At 31.5% G+C, this 15709-nt stretch overlaps 1 protein-coding gene across 1 annotated transcript; it reads right to left on the bottom strand.

Moving 5' to 3' along the window:
• Positions 1-11840: 11840 nt before the first annotated feature.
• On the bottom strand, positions 11841-13220 carry LOC130459396 (cyclin-dependent protein kinase inhibitor SMR15). Its single transcript, XM_056826744.1, has 2 exons — positions 12994-13220; positions 11841-12863 (listed from the first exon to the last, which is right to left on the bottom strand). The coding sequence occupies exon 2, from the start codon at positions 12831-12833 to the stop codon at positions 12255-12257; it is 579 nt and encodes a 192-aa protein (XP_056682722.1). The 5' UTR covers positions 12834-12863; positions 12994-13220; the 3' UTR covers positions 11841-12254.
• Between the last annotated feature and the right edge of the window lie 2489 nt (positions 13221-15709).

Below are 15709 nucleotides of genomic sequence, written 5' to 3'. Positions count from 1 at the left end.
ACATCACAGCATGCCGTCTCTCCGCCCTCTATATTTGCATAACATTTTAGATGGTATTCCCTGATTCCCTGATTTTCTTTTTGTTTTTTAGGTTTTTTTGGGTGGGATAATGTTATTTACATTTTCTTATATATTATCACATAAATGTATTAATATCCTATCAAAATTTGTGTCCAATGATTATTTTAACCAATTAAATTAATTGAATGATTTAATCTCTCACATTTTTCCATTGGGACATTAATTTTTTCTCATTTTTCCAATACCAGAATATTGACAAAAGTGAAAACATTATAAATAAACATAATTTGCCTTGTTTTTTTAAAAAAACAATGCACATTAATTGGCCGTTAAAACGCGTGCGAAATACCAAACGTAAAGAAAAAAAAGACGGAGGGGGTAGTTTAATTATCAATTAATATGTATTTTGTGTTATTTTATTAAGTGAATTATAAAAAGAGTTAATGAGGGCAATTATTTAATTAGATGAGGGGGATGTAGCTTTAAACTTTTTATTAGTAAGAATGGAGAGACATTCAAATATCAGTAAGCGGATCCTAATATAAATGTGAGATAGATAAAAAGGAAAATTTAACAAGTATTTTGGGATGGAGGGAATAATTCACTACTCGGCATTTTGAACCAACAAATGTTTTATTGAGTCTCAAACATAACAAATTAGCAACCACGTCCAAAGTTAGAGCTAAGCATGGGTTGGGTCAGCACGTGGGTTGTCTGGGTCCAACATAAAGTTGATCTGACACGACCCATGAGCCTGTTGCAAGTCCGACACGGCATAAGAAGCACGTTGAAGGGCCATGGGCCGTACATGATGATCGTTTTAGAAAATTTGGCATGAGTTTTACATGAGCACGACGGGTCGGCCCGCACATCAACACACTTACTTTTAACCAATTAACCCAAAATCTCGAATCAGTAAGGAATCCCGCTGGCAAGACGAAATCCAGAACGTATAACATGTCATGTGTGGGCCTTATAGAAGAGGGGAATGAGTCCATCATAATACGATTTTTCCTTGACTCGTTCTACACGACACGGCACATTGAGGCACGATACATGCTGACTCATTACATATGCCTTTTACGATCCGGTACGTACCCAACTCTATCCACGGGCCACCCGATGGCTCAATCTCTGAACCTTAGTGCGAGTTGTGGCCCATCTCATGTGACTCATAGGCTTCTAGAGTTGTAGTAGTATGTGTGTAACTGTGTCAAAGCTGCTTTTGGGAGGCAGCTTTTGGGTGTACGAATAAAGTTCTGTTTGAAGATTCCCTACCATGGATAATGGATATGGGCTAACATGATATACCAAGCCCACATTTTAGGCCCACATTGTTTTAACCCCTCTCTAGTACTCTATCTAGTATTCCGTAGTTTGCTTGATCCATCTATACTAATATATTAAAAAACGTTTATGAAAACGTATATTTGTCACGTATGTCTCCTACTTATTACGCCACGTCACAACTAATAAGCATCATGACATGTTAATGACAACCAAAAAATCATGTAGCAAGGATCGAACATCAAACCTCATTGATTAAAGTTTCACTTCCTAGCATCTTAATTTGCTATTTATGTTATATTTTCCCATGTAAATGTAAAATACAATCTTTTAGAAATGGGCACGTTTTTACAAAAAGTAAATCCCACTAAAAGTAAAACCGGAGCAAAGCCCGGACTACACACTAGTTATTAAATTAAAATAAGTAAAAAAAGGTTATGCTTTGTAAGATAGACAAGCTAGAAAATAGGAAATAAGGTAAATTACATTGATAATGGTAAAAGAGGTGAAAAATCAAAGGAAAAGGAAATATCTTTGTATATGATTCTCAATCCTAAATGCAACGTATTATAGTGTATTATCGTTAATTACATACTCCCTCCGAACCTAAATGTTATTCCCGTTTGTCATTTTACGCGGTTATTAAAGAAAAAGAAACATTATAAGATTAACTATTATTAATGTAGTTTTATGGGGAATTGTTGCTTTTTTATTCCATTTTCACAAGAAAACAAAATAGTTGAACCAATAGAATTTAAAGAATAAAAATGACAACTCATTAATCCATCCAAACTTAAACCAACCAATGAGACTATAAGGTTTTTATTGATAAACCAATAGAATTACAAAGTTAAAATTACAAGGAAGAAATTAAAAAGGAAATAAAAGAAATGGGAAGATTATTTTGGGACACTAAAAAAGGAAACGGGAATAACATTTAGATTCGGAGGGAGTACTACGTATCTTGAAACATTGATTTTTTTTTTTTTCTTACATTACTCGGCCTTAAAAAGCTAAGTATGCATATTACTTTAATTAAGTAAATTTTTCACTCCATTTGTATAAATCATAGTGATCGATCAAATACAACAGAAGAAAAAACACATTGAAGGAAGAAAAACAAAGGAAGTGCATCCCAAAATTTACTACTTTTGTTTCTTTTTGTTCTTCTTGTTTCGACGGTGTAAATTCGCCAATGTACATTTTTTACTATTAATATCTTTAACTTCGTATTAGTGAATACTATAAAAAAAATTGGTATTTTTAAAATACTTATTAAGACGAATCAAACAGTACTTTACATGATTATAGAGGCGTTTTTTCTTATATATTAGGAACGAATTAAATTGTTACAAAAACCTAAATAGAAAGAATATTATGAAACAGAGAGAGTAATATTAAGCTGGTTTTGACCCAAAAGCCAAAGAATTGTTAGAACTTAGAAGGAGCAAAGGAACCTCGGATTCTAGAAAAGCTGTGATGAGTTTCCTATGACACACACCCCCATTTATTTAATTAATTATTTAATTAATTAATTGAAAGATAAAGAAAGCATTTGCTTTGATAACATACAAATATCACATCATTGGAATTGTAAAAGGAATTCACGAACTTTACCAAAAAGACACCAATCCAAATGCTAATTTTTTTTTTACTGATTCCCTCCAATGTCTAATTTTTGTCAACCCTCATTCCGAGAAACCAATTACATTTCACCTCTTAGTTTTATTTTATGGTTAAAAGATGTCCACTTGTGACAATTTAATCAAGGGTTTTGTGCACATATAGGGAGTACTATTATGAAGGGGTTAGGGGGAAAAAAAAAATCAGAGTACCCTAAATCAGGATCGGAATCTGTTAGAATTTTGCGGTTTTGAAATAAGATCATGTTGTTTGTGTTTGTTTTCGAGTAACAAAAATGAAATATGTGGGAACCAGAACCTGTTGAGCATCCTATACGTCGATTTCATGATTGAATACTCAACACCCGAAAACGGAATCAGAATAAATGTTATACGTAGAATGTAGTGTGCCCAAATCATAAGACAATTATGTTCGTTTAAAATATAAATAATAGAATAACAATTTAAGCTCAATCTTTAAGGACACGTTATGTTCACCTGATTTTTACTTATTTTCTTGAACTTATCTTACCTGAACTTATTTCACCTGAAACAAGTGGAAATAGGCTGAACAAAACAAAGCCTAACACAATCAAAGCTCAAACCACATATTGGATTTTTTATTTATTTATTGAATTGGAATGTTTTTTTATTTAAATCTATAAAATGACAGACTGACGGTGTACCTGAATTGGAACCTATTATAACAGGTTTACGTTTCGATTTTCATGACAGAGCCACAGATGGAGTAGGTTATTAGTTTACTAAACCTGTAATTACTGCACGTAAACTACCTTGATTTAGTTATAAACAAAAAGAGGATTGATTATTTTATCTTGTGGATACTTACCTACTCGATAATACAGTTAATTGTACTAATGGTTTATTACCAATTTACCATGCAAACTATTGGAATAGTTAAGAATTAATTGACAGTTTGATTGGAATATTGGAAGTAATTTAAGAAGTTACAGTCTTTGAAAAACTTCATTTATGTGTCGAGATTGTTTTGTTTCTTACAAGAAATTCATCACTTCAATTCCAAGGCATACCATAGATTCCATTCTTTATGGGAAGTAAAAAACTTTTGCATGATCTATCTTCTTAAGGAAAAGTCTAACCAATGTTTTTGAAAACACTTGTTAATTGGTTAGTTGTTGACCTCTATTAATGAAGCTTAACGTAGTTTGCGTTATATTCACTTGATTTTCACTTATTTCTCATACACTTATCTTATAAGAACTTAATTGATCGAACTTATTATAACTTATCGATCAGAACTTATATTAGTTGTAAATTAAACTTAAAATACCCGCACGGTGCACCCGGGTGCACCTAATAATTTCCAAACTTAGTTAGTCCTTATCCAGTCCCAAGGACGACTTCCCGCTACCACACATTGATATACTGGTAGACAATATTGCAGAACATGCGCCTCTCTCCTTCATGGACGGGTACGCAGGCTATAACCTGATCCTCATGGCTGAAGAGGATATGGAAAAAACTACCTTCATTACCCCTTGTGGCACATACTATTACATTGTTATGCCATTTGGACCAAAAAACGCAGAGGCCACCTATCAACGAACGACCACCACGTTACTCCACGACATGATGCATAAAGAGAATGAAGTCTACGTGGACGACATGATAGTCAAATCTAAAGACCGGCAAGAACACCTACCGGGACTAAGGAAGTTCTTTACCAAAATTTTGAAGTATAATATGAGACTGAACCCGGAAAAGTGCATATTCGGAGTAGCTTTGGGGAAGTTGCTCGGATATGTATTTAGCACACGGGGCATTGAAATTGATCCATCTAAGATCAAAGCAATAACTGAAATGATTTTTTTTTTCTGAACTTAATTTCTATGGACGAATCTAATCTTATTTTTCCTGAAATAAGTGAAATTAAGGTGAATAAAACAAGGTCCTAGTACTGCAATGGAGTAACAAACCTCTCCCACAGCTAGCTTGTTGCCTAATCATGCATAGACACCATGCAGATTAAACCTATTCCGGTCTTCCTTAAAGATTGTTGTTCGAGGTACAATAACTTAGATGAGCATCTTAATTTTGAGGGTAGCCATTAGAAATACTAATAAGCGTTTATAATTTAAGAATGTATGACAAAATCACGCGTCGATCGGTGTAATTACTGCTTAGTATACAAACAAATGTTCTCATTTTTAGCTCTTATGTAACCCTTATGGTCGCATATATCATTTCCTTAGTTTTAAGGGGCTAAAATGTAGACTTGAGATTAGAGAGGGTTTTGTCAAAAGAGATCTAATTCAATGAGTTATACGTATATTAGAATAAAAACTTTATTCAAGAGTTGTACCAAATTGAGTCTTATCAATGTACAATTGTACATGTATTAATTAAGTACTTCGGTTGATTCTTGAATTTGGCCGGTGAGAAATGTTGATAGCAACAAGCCAGCAATCTTAATGATGTCAGAATATATTTATGTAAAAACAAAGAAACAAAATAACGTTGAAATTATGTGAAAGAGAAATTGATGAAAAATAATGCAAGGTTTTTGTCTATATTAGTTGTTGGATCGTGCGCTAGCGCGCACAATCCCCCAAGGTATAAAAAGTTATTTTATAAAAATATTACGTAGAAAGCGAGCATTTATAAATTTATGGTAAATGCTAGAAAAAACAATGTTAAAGTTCTATTTGCACGTAATTGATAATACGAAATGGGTGATGATAAAGGTCGCAAGTTGCGACAACATTTAGTTGTCACAATCTTACGTGTCGCAGTTTAATTAGTACATATAGGCGCCCCGTATGATATGTGTCATCATGATATTTTTACTATCAATTCAATATTTTTACTATGAAAATATGTAAATAGATTAATCGATATAAAAAAAGGAAACAAATTAAAATATTAAAATTTTCTTACCTTTTTTGAAACATGTATAATAGATTATATAAGTTAAACATTTTAGTTTCCAATTTAAATCATGACACATAAGCATGCCATGTCATCATTGTGACACGGCTTAAAGGTCACGTGTTGCGACCTTTATCATTTTCGATACGAAATTGATTACATGCGAAGTCTTGCTATAATGGATACCTTCATACACAACTATTATGCCTTGTACTGTTTACATTACATTGTTTATAACCACATAGCGTTGATATCCAATAAACTCTTACTTTAATTTTAAACAAAAAAAATCCTAACTATAAATACATATGTTACCGTATTGGTAGGAGTAGGACATTGAAGCAATGAGAAATGACTCAAAATGAAAGGGCGAGGAAAGGGTGTGGCAGCAGATGGAAAGAAACGTGGCACATAAGATTGTGATGAAAGGGAAGGGGTAAGACCATAATCTCACTATTACCAAGTAAAAGACAAAAATAAACAATGAAGGAAATGGGGGGTATATTCGTAAATCCACTGTTACATGAATAGTAAGCAATGTTCAAGCCTTTATATGTGTTAGGATATATATGTGAATTATGTACTTCATACTACGTACAACTTAAGAATTTGCATCTAACATCACTTATAATAACTCACTAAGTTTATAACATAGACAAAAGTATTTTCGTTTAATTTGTACGAAAGGGTACTTCACTGAAACGCGTTCTATATATTTTTCATGTTGAAATCTTATAATTGTACACGTGTAAATTGTTTAATTCATATCGATTTTTTTTAGAGAAATGAAGTATAAGTTTGGGGATCGGAGTATCAGTTCATCATTTGAGATATGTTGTATTTAAACTATATATTCATTTAAAAATATGATGCACAATGAGCGTTGTAGTATTGTACACCCCGATGATCGAATAAACCACATTTTGGTAAGTAAGCATACATAAATGACTAATTATTATCCTCAAAAATAGTGAAACCCTCGCCACCAGGACCCCTACCACCTGACCAATTAAAAAATTACTTATTACCGATAATTATCTTCAATTTTTGTTTTTTCCTTCTTATTTTGCTTTATAACCTAAGCTACTAGTCTACCACTATGAATACTACCATATTGAATGGTGTTCCAGACAGTACCTAGTGAAAGTGATTAACCTACGTATTCAAAGCATCAAATTAAAGTGAACTTTAGCTAATCTTTTGAACTCTTAATATCGAGGACTCAACCATATAAGGCCAATAATATTATTAGTACTTGTAAAATATTTATTTTTAATTTAATTAATATGTCACATATATATTTATTGGCCCTAACTTTGAGAATGATTGTGATCTTAATTAACCTTGGTAATTTGATCCCAAAAGGAAAACAAAAGCAAAAGATATGGCATTTCCGTACAATCAAACATTTTATGAACTCTTTATTAGTACACATAAATGTAATTAAAAGCATTAGGTAACCCCATTTGATAAATTAGAAATGAAAAATGCTTTTGCTAGTTGTGGATATCAAAGATATAAATCCAAGAAAAAAAATTAATTGTCATGTTAATTTAGATGTCATGAAGCATAATAATTAAAGCTTCTTAATAATGGTTGGTTTAGCTGGATTTGGTAAGCTAGTTATTGATTCGAACGATACACTGATGTTTGCATATAGTATGAGATTATATGTTTTTTACTTTATGTAACCTCGTTAAATATAGTGGTTTTGTGGACATAATGGTTTGTTGATGATAATTGATAAAAAAATAAAATATAATTGATGTATGTTATAAATGAGATAAAGTTAACTATTAGTGTGTACGGTGTATGTGTTAGCCATTAAATTACTTTCCATGGTACATACATGATATTTGATTGTGGATTCGAGTCTTGACTAACCAACTTTATTTGATGAGTACCATTTGAAATGATACATGTCATAATTTTGTGGCGATAGTTAGTGTCGGGGAAGAGGCAATGATATGTGGAGAGATGCCATTTGTATCGTTGAACTAATTAACTTGTTTATTATAAACTTTTGTTTTGCTAAAGTGTTTCTTTTTTCCATGCGAATGAGCCACAAAGGCATTATAAATTATAAATGGGGAAGAAGATTTGAATATGTTTTTTTTTTTGGCGTTAGCACCCGGTTCACCCTTATGGCTAATCCGGATTCGGGGTGAGTTCTGGGTGAATAGGTTCCAGTCCCCTCCCAATTGTTGTCACGGGAGATCGAACACGGGTCACTCCTACCAAGTTAAGCCCCAATCACCACTGAACCAACCGACAATTATAAATGGGGAAGAAGATTCGAATATGTGACTATTATATATACACAAGTCCTCAATTTGAGCGGAGATTTTATTGGTAACTCTTTTTGTTATAACTTAACCTGTAATACTGAAACTTATTTTAAGTGAGATAACAAAGCCATCGTCTCTCAAAGTCACTATCCTTCAAATTTTAGATAATTTTTCTAACAACAAATGTATTTAAGCCCCCGCTAAAGGAAACATAAATAAAGCCGCACTAGTAGCTTATCAAAAAGATGTGTGTTCCTTATAGAGCCTGTAACTTTGGATCGGCCCATGCCAAACCCGCTTACTATTTATGTAGTTCTGTGATGTGCCAAACATTTGACAAGGGAGACCTACACCAGGACCAAGTACACGTACTTTCTTGCCGTGTTGTGTTGTGCTTACGTATTAAGCCTAATTCAACATTTCACTAATTGAATCTTTCCTGTCGTACGTATCGGAACATGTCGTATTTTTTCCAAAAAATACAACCCGAATACGGCCCTGTAACACACGATATCGTGCCCATGTTAAGCAGACCCGACCCAGTACCATCTTTTATGTCATCATGAGAAATAAGAAGAATAACATGGGTGTACCATAAATACCAAAAAATGGCAGGCTAAGACTGCAAAATGCCTTGTAAAAGGGAATCTAAAGCAGGAAAAAAAACCCCATGTCATAATCAAAAAGTTATTAAGTCACTTGATCAGTAAACAATTGGCCTCCCCCAAAAAACACCAAGTTAAATTCTGAAGATTTGCAAAAAATAGAAACCCCAAATTTATTGGCAGTTAATGTCAACAATCTGCTGCATACCCTGCATACAATGAGGTAAACCCCAACCCATTATCTTCAATCCCATAATATTATTATAATAATAATTAAAAAATATATTATTATTATTATAATAATGATACATAAAAAAAATGATTTTTTATTAGTGGCAAAAAAGGAGGGTATTTCTCGAAATTCCCTACTAACAATGACAATGATCACTACCCGCACGAGCCATTTTCTTCCTTGGATTCCCTTCTACCCCCTACTTAATTTATTAAAATGTCAAATCATATTAAATAATTGCCGTCCGAACTTTGCTACATCTACCCACTGGATAGATTACCCATCACTATATGAGTTTTATTATCAGATGAAACAGTAATCTATCATACACAGTACGTAATTGTCATTCGGATGAACTTATTAGAACTGATTAAACCTAATTGACGTTTTTATACCTGATAAACTATAATTAGAACTTAAAGGATCTGATCAAACCGGAATGGAAGAGAGTATACTTAAGAGGGCAGACTTATATGTAGGACCTGACTGATACTTGTCGACCTTACATGACCTTATTGTAACTATACGAAGTATGAAATTAATTATTGTTCTTAAAACTTATTTTTTTAAGGCGAAAAATGACACACCCTGATAGAATACTGAAAAATACTCCAGTGAATAAAGTTGGTGTTTATGGAGTATATTCCACTATCACTACTCTTTATTAACACAAAAGTTCTTGTATGCACAAGGTGTACAATAAATTTATTGTACACCAACATAACTTTTACCCAATTTTCTCTAACTTTTACCCAGTTTTCTTGAACTTTTATATTATTAAAAAAAATTGATAGATAAACATTTTAAAGGGTTAAATGATTAACTTTTTACATTATTAGTAGTTTTGAAGAAATATTTTTTATTAAATTGAAATTTTTTATCACTAAAAAATAGATAACTTTTACATATATACGGGTAACTTTTAAGCATTTTACGTTAACATTAACTTCGATATACAATATTTATCGTACACCCCATGTAAATAAGAATTTGTGTTATTAACAATCGATCATTTTTCTGGTAAGTAAAAGTTTTTTCCTTGTTATCCACATAAAAAGTTATATTATAATAATACTAGTCACTATCTTTATGTATATGCAATTATTTTTGAGGGGAAGAATATGTATATGCAATTATGTATAGTACTATGGCTTATTTATGGAGTAGTTCACAATAACAAGATCAATTATTTCATTTGTCTATTATATGTCCCACGCGTTAACTAAAAGTATAATGGAATTATTCCAATTTGTTCCCCTTTTCCTTTCTCCAACCACCCCATCAAAATATAATTAAGGAAATATAATATTTCGAGGTCCAATTAAGAGGCTTAATATGTATATTATATATTCATATGCCGTTTATATGGATTTTGATGATCTTTGCAAATCATTTTGCTTTTGATATTTAACTACTCCTTAAAAGATAATTAAACGTACATATTACGTATATTCGTATTCACTATGATATTCCTTTGTTATTGTGTGATTGCGATATATAATACTACGTATCAGACTAACAAGTGTATATACTTCTCGGGCGCACGTAATACTTTACAGTGTCAAAATTCTGATAAATTTAGACGATTTCAGACATTATAAGTTGAAGAGAACACACCTGTGCTGGTTAATTAAATAATGGTTGGATCATAACATTAGTTGAGTCATTGTCTTTGTTATGGACCATTATATTCAATCAAACTCGTGTGGGGATCGTTAATAAAGCTGAAAATATACGTATGTGCTGATGAATTGAGCACACAAAAGTGGAATTCTTGACTTGATCACTTTCTTTTGTGGAATAATGTGGAAACCCTTTTTAATTTTTGATCAAAAATAAAATAAAAAGGAGAATATATAGGCATGCATGTAAATAGTATGTTAGTAGGAATAAATTCTTTTCACTACACAATCTAATTTACTACCCATTATGCGAATGATATGATATGATACGATATGCAGTATGTCACATGGTATATAGTACGTTATACACGTTGTAGGAATAATTAATTTTGTTACTACACAATCTAATCTACTATACAATCTGCGAATGATATAATATGATATGATCCGATATTATATGAGGTATGCCACATGGTAGTACATGTTGCATGGCGGACCAATTCCAACTAATGATTTTGTTCATTTATCATCATTTCCTTAGTATGAATGAACTATACTAAATTATTACTATTCATTGAATGTTGAAAATTATTAGACTATGGATTGCACATCATATAAACAATCTCGCTTTTGACGTGACATAAAAATATTCGCTCACGAGGTAGTAGTAGTAAAATTAAAAATTATTGGACTATAAATTTCACATCATAAAAAAAATCTCGCTTTTAATATGACATGAAAATATTCGCTCACACGAGATAGTAGTAGTAAAATTAAAATCTTACAAATTCACGCTAGATTAAAGTAGAATATCAGCTGATTTTTACCGAACTATATATAAAAAGGCGATGATACGGTACTTGATTTGTTGCCAAATCAATACCTAATTGTGACTCATCTTAAGCCTAATTGTGAGTCATGCTATGCTAATTAAACACAATTAAGGGATAATTATGACCAAGAATAGTTGTGGGTGATATCTTTTTTTAATGCGTTTGAATAATTTGGTACCAAAGTTTGCTTTATTCTTGCCCAATATAATCCCAAATAACATTCAACCAACCAAATTGGACGGCTATTAAAGTAAAGCAAGAATATATAAAAAAGAAAATTAAATAAAATATATACAAGATTTTTAATTAATTAGAAGCACAAACAAGAAATTAAAGAAGATTCATCAAAAGCATTTTGCTTTCTTTTGATTTGACCACATTCAAAAAATAAAATAGAAATTAACTAAGAAAAACAAGAAATTAAATTAAATAATTTACAATTTCACACCATGAAAATTAAAATTTTATACAGTAAGATTCCTTGTTCAAGGCTCACCACAACCAGAAAATAATAATAATACTAATTCTACTAAAAACCAAAATAGGATAACCAAACAAACCCCATGCTTGATTTATCATTTGGTCAGTGAGATTGTGACCTCTTTCATATTTGTTTTTTATCCCAAAAAAAAAAAAAAAGGTCACCTATAATTAAAATTAAAATTAAAAAAAAAACCCTTTACCAAAAAGGGTTTATTTTTTGCTAAAAACCTCATTCACACTAATATTACTAATACTAGGGATTAATCCGATAACTAGTCTGTGGCCGTGCTAATACCCAGTTGATCGAAAACCTAATTATATAATTAATTAAGGGGTGGAAAATAATTAAATTCAAACCTTGATATCTCTCATTGGGGTAGCAAACATGAAGAACTTGTCTAAATCAGGATGAGCAAAAAAGGTAATTGGCCTCCTTTTTTGAAATAAACATGTACTATTTCTTGGCTTCTTTGGTGCTGGTGGACAAGTATTGATTTCTGGTATCTTGTATTTCTCCGACTTTGGTGTTGTGCAAAGAACATCGTTGTTGTTGTTGTTATTACTGCTATTCAAACTGTTGTTGTTTCTGCTGGTGTTTCTTTTTCCGTTGTGGATGACGTTGTTTGATTCATTCTCGTTGCTGGTGTTTCTTTTTCCGTTGTGGATGACGTTGTTTGATTCATTCTCGTTGCTGGTGTTTCTTTTTCCGTTGTGGATGAAGTTGTTCGATTCATTCTCGTCGAAAAACTGACGATTATAACCTTTCTTTGAAGAAGAATGAGGGGTTTTCTTCTCTTGGTTGAGTAATAGCAATTGCTCTTTCTTGTAAATACTCCTAGTCATAATCCTTCTTGTTGCTGTTGTTGTTGTTGGGGATGTTGATGGTTTTTGGGTTTTTCTTCTTGTGATACTTGTTGGTGGTGGTGCCATTTTTGTTGTTGTTGTGAGAGTTGTTAAAAACTGAAAAACACGAAACAAATATATATAAATAAGATCAAATGGATTAAAAAAAACGAAAAAGTTAAAGGAAAAAAATTAACATTTTATTGAAAGATGAGAAATAATATTACTAGTTCTTTAGGGAACATACCTTTTGTTTGTTGTTGTTCAAAACTAAAATTGGAGAAGAAGATAAATTTTATTGAATTAAAGAAGCTTTTATGATCATAAACTTTTTTTTATTAGGAATCAAATTAAACAAGGCGTAGGAGGAAAATGGAGGAAGATCTAGAGAGAGAAAGGGGAGAGAGAAAGAAAGGAGGCAGGAAAGAGAGGAGAAAAAGAAGGGAGGTGAGAGAGAGATAATTTAGGTTTATAGAAATACTAATTTGTCATTTTTTTTGTCCCTACAAAATAACATATCTTTAACTCTTTATATATTCAATTATTTATAAATAACACTTTTTAATTTGAGTAAGCCGTATCTTATCGTATTGGATATCATTTTAAAAAATAAATCCCGGATTTTGTTTGACAATTATCTTATTTATTTAGAGTAATTTCATTTTCCGTAATACTCATAGTATATCAATCAATTAGCTGACGGATAAATTATATGAGACAGTCTTATAATAACTTGTTGTTAAACGAATTCGACTTCCATTTAAAGCATTTTAGTACATATTTACGGGGATTGAGTAAGTCGTATCTTATCGTATTGGATATCAATTTATTTTCTAAATCCGGATTTTGTTTTGTAATTATCTTATTTATTTAGAGTAAATCCACACTATATCAATCAATTAGCTGACGGATAAATTTATATGAGCCAGTTTTACAATAACTTGTCGTTAAACGAAACAACCTCTTTTTTGAGCATCTTAGTAAATATTGAAGGACATTACTTAGCCTAGTAAATAAAATATACTCCATATATACAACTTACAAGTATAATGTTAAACGAATGCATAGTTAATTTCATACGGAGTACTATATTGTTTTTTTGACGGGAATTTCATACTATATTAATCAATCAGCTGACGAATAAATTTATATGAGACAATTTACAATAACTTGATGTTAAATAAATATGACTCTTATTTTTTTTCCTTTAAGCACTTAGTAAATATTTAAGGACATTACATAACCTAGACAATAAAATATACTTCATAAATATAGTTTTGTTTTTGGGTGTTCTTATTTTATTTATTTATTTATGAGAACCGTATATATAATATTAAATGAATGTATAATTGATTAATTGGCAGTATTATCGACATACTGTCACCAGTACTGCCAATAATGCCCCTCAGTACTATTTGTTATTTTGTTTCAATGAAAAATAATTGGCAACATTTATTTATTTCTACCTTTGCAATAATTATTTACTTTACCAAAAGCATGCATTATTTTCTTTTTGGTGGGGATTAAAATTAAATAAAATGCAGGCTTTGTTAGTTAACTAGTTTGCTCAGTTATATTTACTTTTCATGCTGAATATGTGGTTGTTAAATTCTTAAACCTTAAATATCCAAAAGCTTGCATCCAAAATGTAGGTCTGAATATGCTATTGTAGTACCTTCTCTAGCTTCGAGTGAAAAAAGAGAGTCAAGAAATCAATTATGGGAATATCAAATTATCAATTTTCATTCAAAATAATTAATTGCTTGTTTTAATATTTTAAAACATTATTAAGATAATAAACAACGTAAGAGCTATTTCATTTTATTAGTTGCAGGACTTGCACCTAGCTTAACTAAATAAGATCTTGTTATTTTGGACGTGTTTCAATTTTTCTTCAATTGAGTTCAATTTGATTAATTGAATATCATGCACACTATGTTCAAGTCAGTTCATTTGCATTTCGGATCCAGTAAATTAAGTTTAAGTTAAATTCAGTTCATCTTCATTTAATCCAAACACCAAATGAAAAGAAAGATCATATTGTAGTGCGCAATCAACTAGGATATGAGAGGAAAAAAAAATCTAAATTAAGTGAGGAGATGTTAATTTGAAAATCTCTTAAGATGGAGAGTGGATTGCCAGATCGAACTGGATCGTGTCAGAAAAGATTAAAAGAAAAACAGAGGTTAATCCATAGGTGAAGTCATACAACAATTTTACCTTTACCCATTAAAACAATTGTTGTAAATATCATTTCATAAGTTTTATTAAGCTAACTAAATTTTGATATGATCTACTAGGATGTGGGATAGAAAAGGAATCCAGTCGGGATGGTTTGATTCTCTCTAATTAAATTTACTAACGATCCATTTTATTCATCTGATTTTCACTATTGTTCCTAAACTTATTTAAATCTATCAGAACTTATTTTAGTTATCGATCAATCGTACTTAGAGAACTCTTCTTTTTCCCGAACTTATCTTATCTGAACTTATTTTTCCTGAAATATGTGGAAAAAAGATGAACAGAACAAAGCCTATATAACTTATTTTGACTAGCTGAAGTTTATTGACCGGTAATCAGTGTAGCTATTTTGTTATAGACAACCAGGACTTGTAGCTAGCTAGCTAGCTAGCCACTTGGTGAATGAGCCAAAGTTTTGAGCGGCACGCTAACCAATGAGCTCAAATTTACTAAGAGTGCGTTCTATTCACCTGATTTTCACTTATTTTTCCTGAACTTATTTAAGTTATCAATTATACTTAGAGAACCCTTTTTTTTTTCCTGAACTTATCTGAATTTGCTATGATCTACTAGGACTGGCAAACTAGCTATTTTGTTATAGACAAAACCAAGACCTAGCTAGCTAGCCACTTGGTGAATGAGCCAAAGTTTTGAGCGGCACGCTAACCAATGAGCTCAAGTGAAGCTAGCTATTGGTGAGCCTAGCCTAGCCTAGCTTA

The sequence above is a fragment of the Spinacia oleracea genome, chromosome 4, assembly GCF_020520425.1.
Source record: "Spinacia oleracea cultivar Varoflay chromosome 4, BTI_SOV_V1, whole genome shotgun sequence".
Classification (NCBI taxonomy): Eukaryota; Viridiplantae; Streptophyta; class Magnoliopsida; order Caryophyllales; family Amaranthaceae; genus Spinacia; species Spinacia oleracea.
This window is presented reverse-complemented; position numbering and strand designations above follow the sequence as displayed.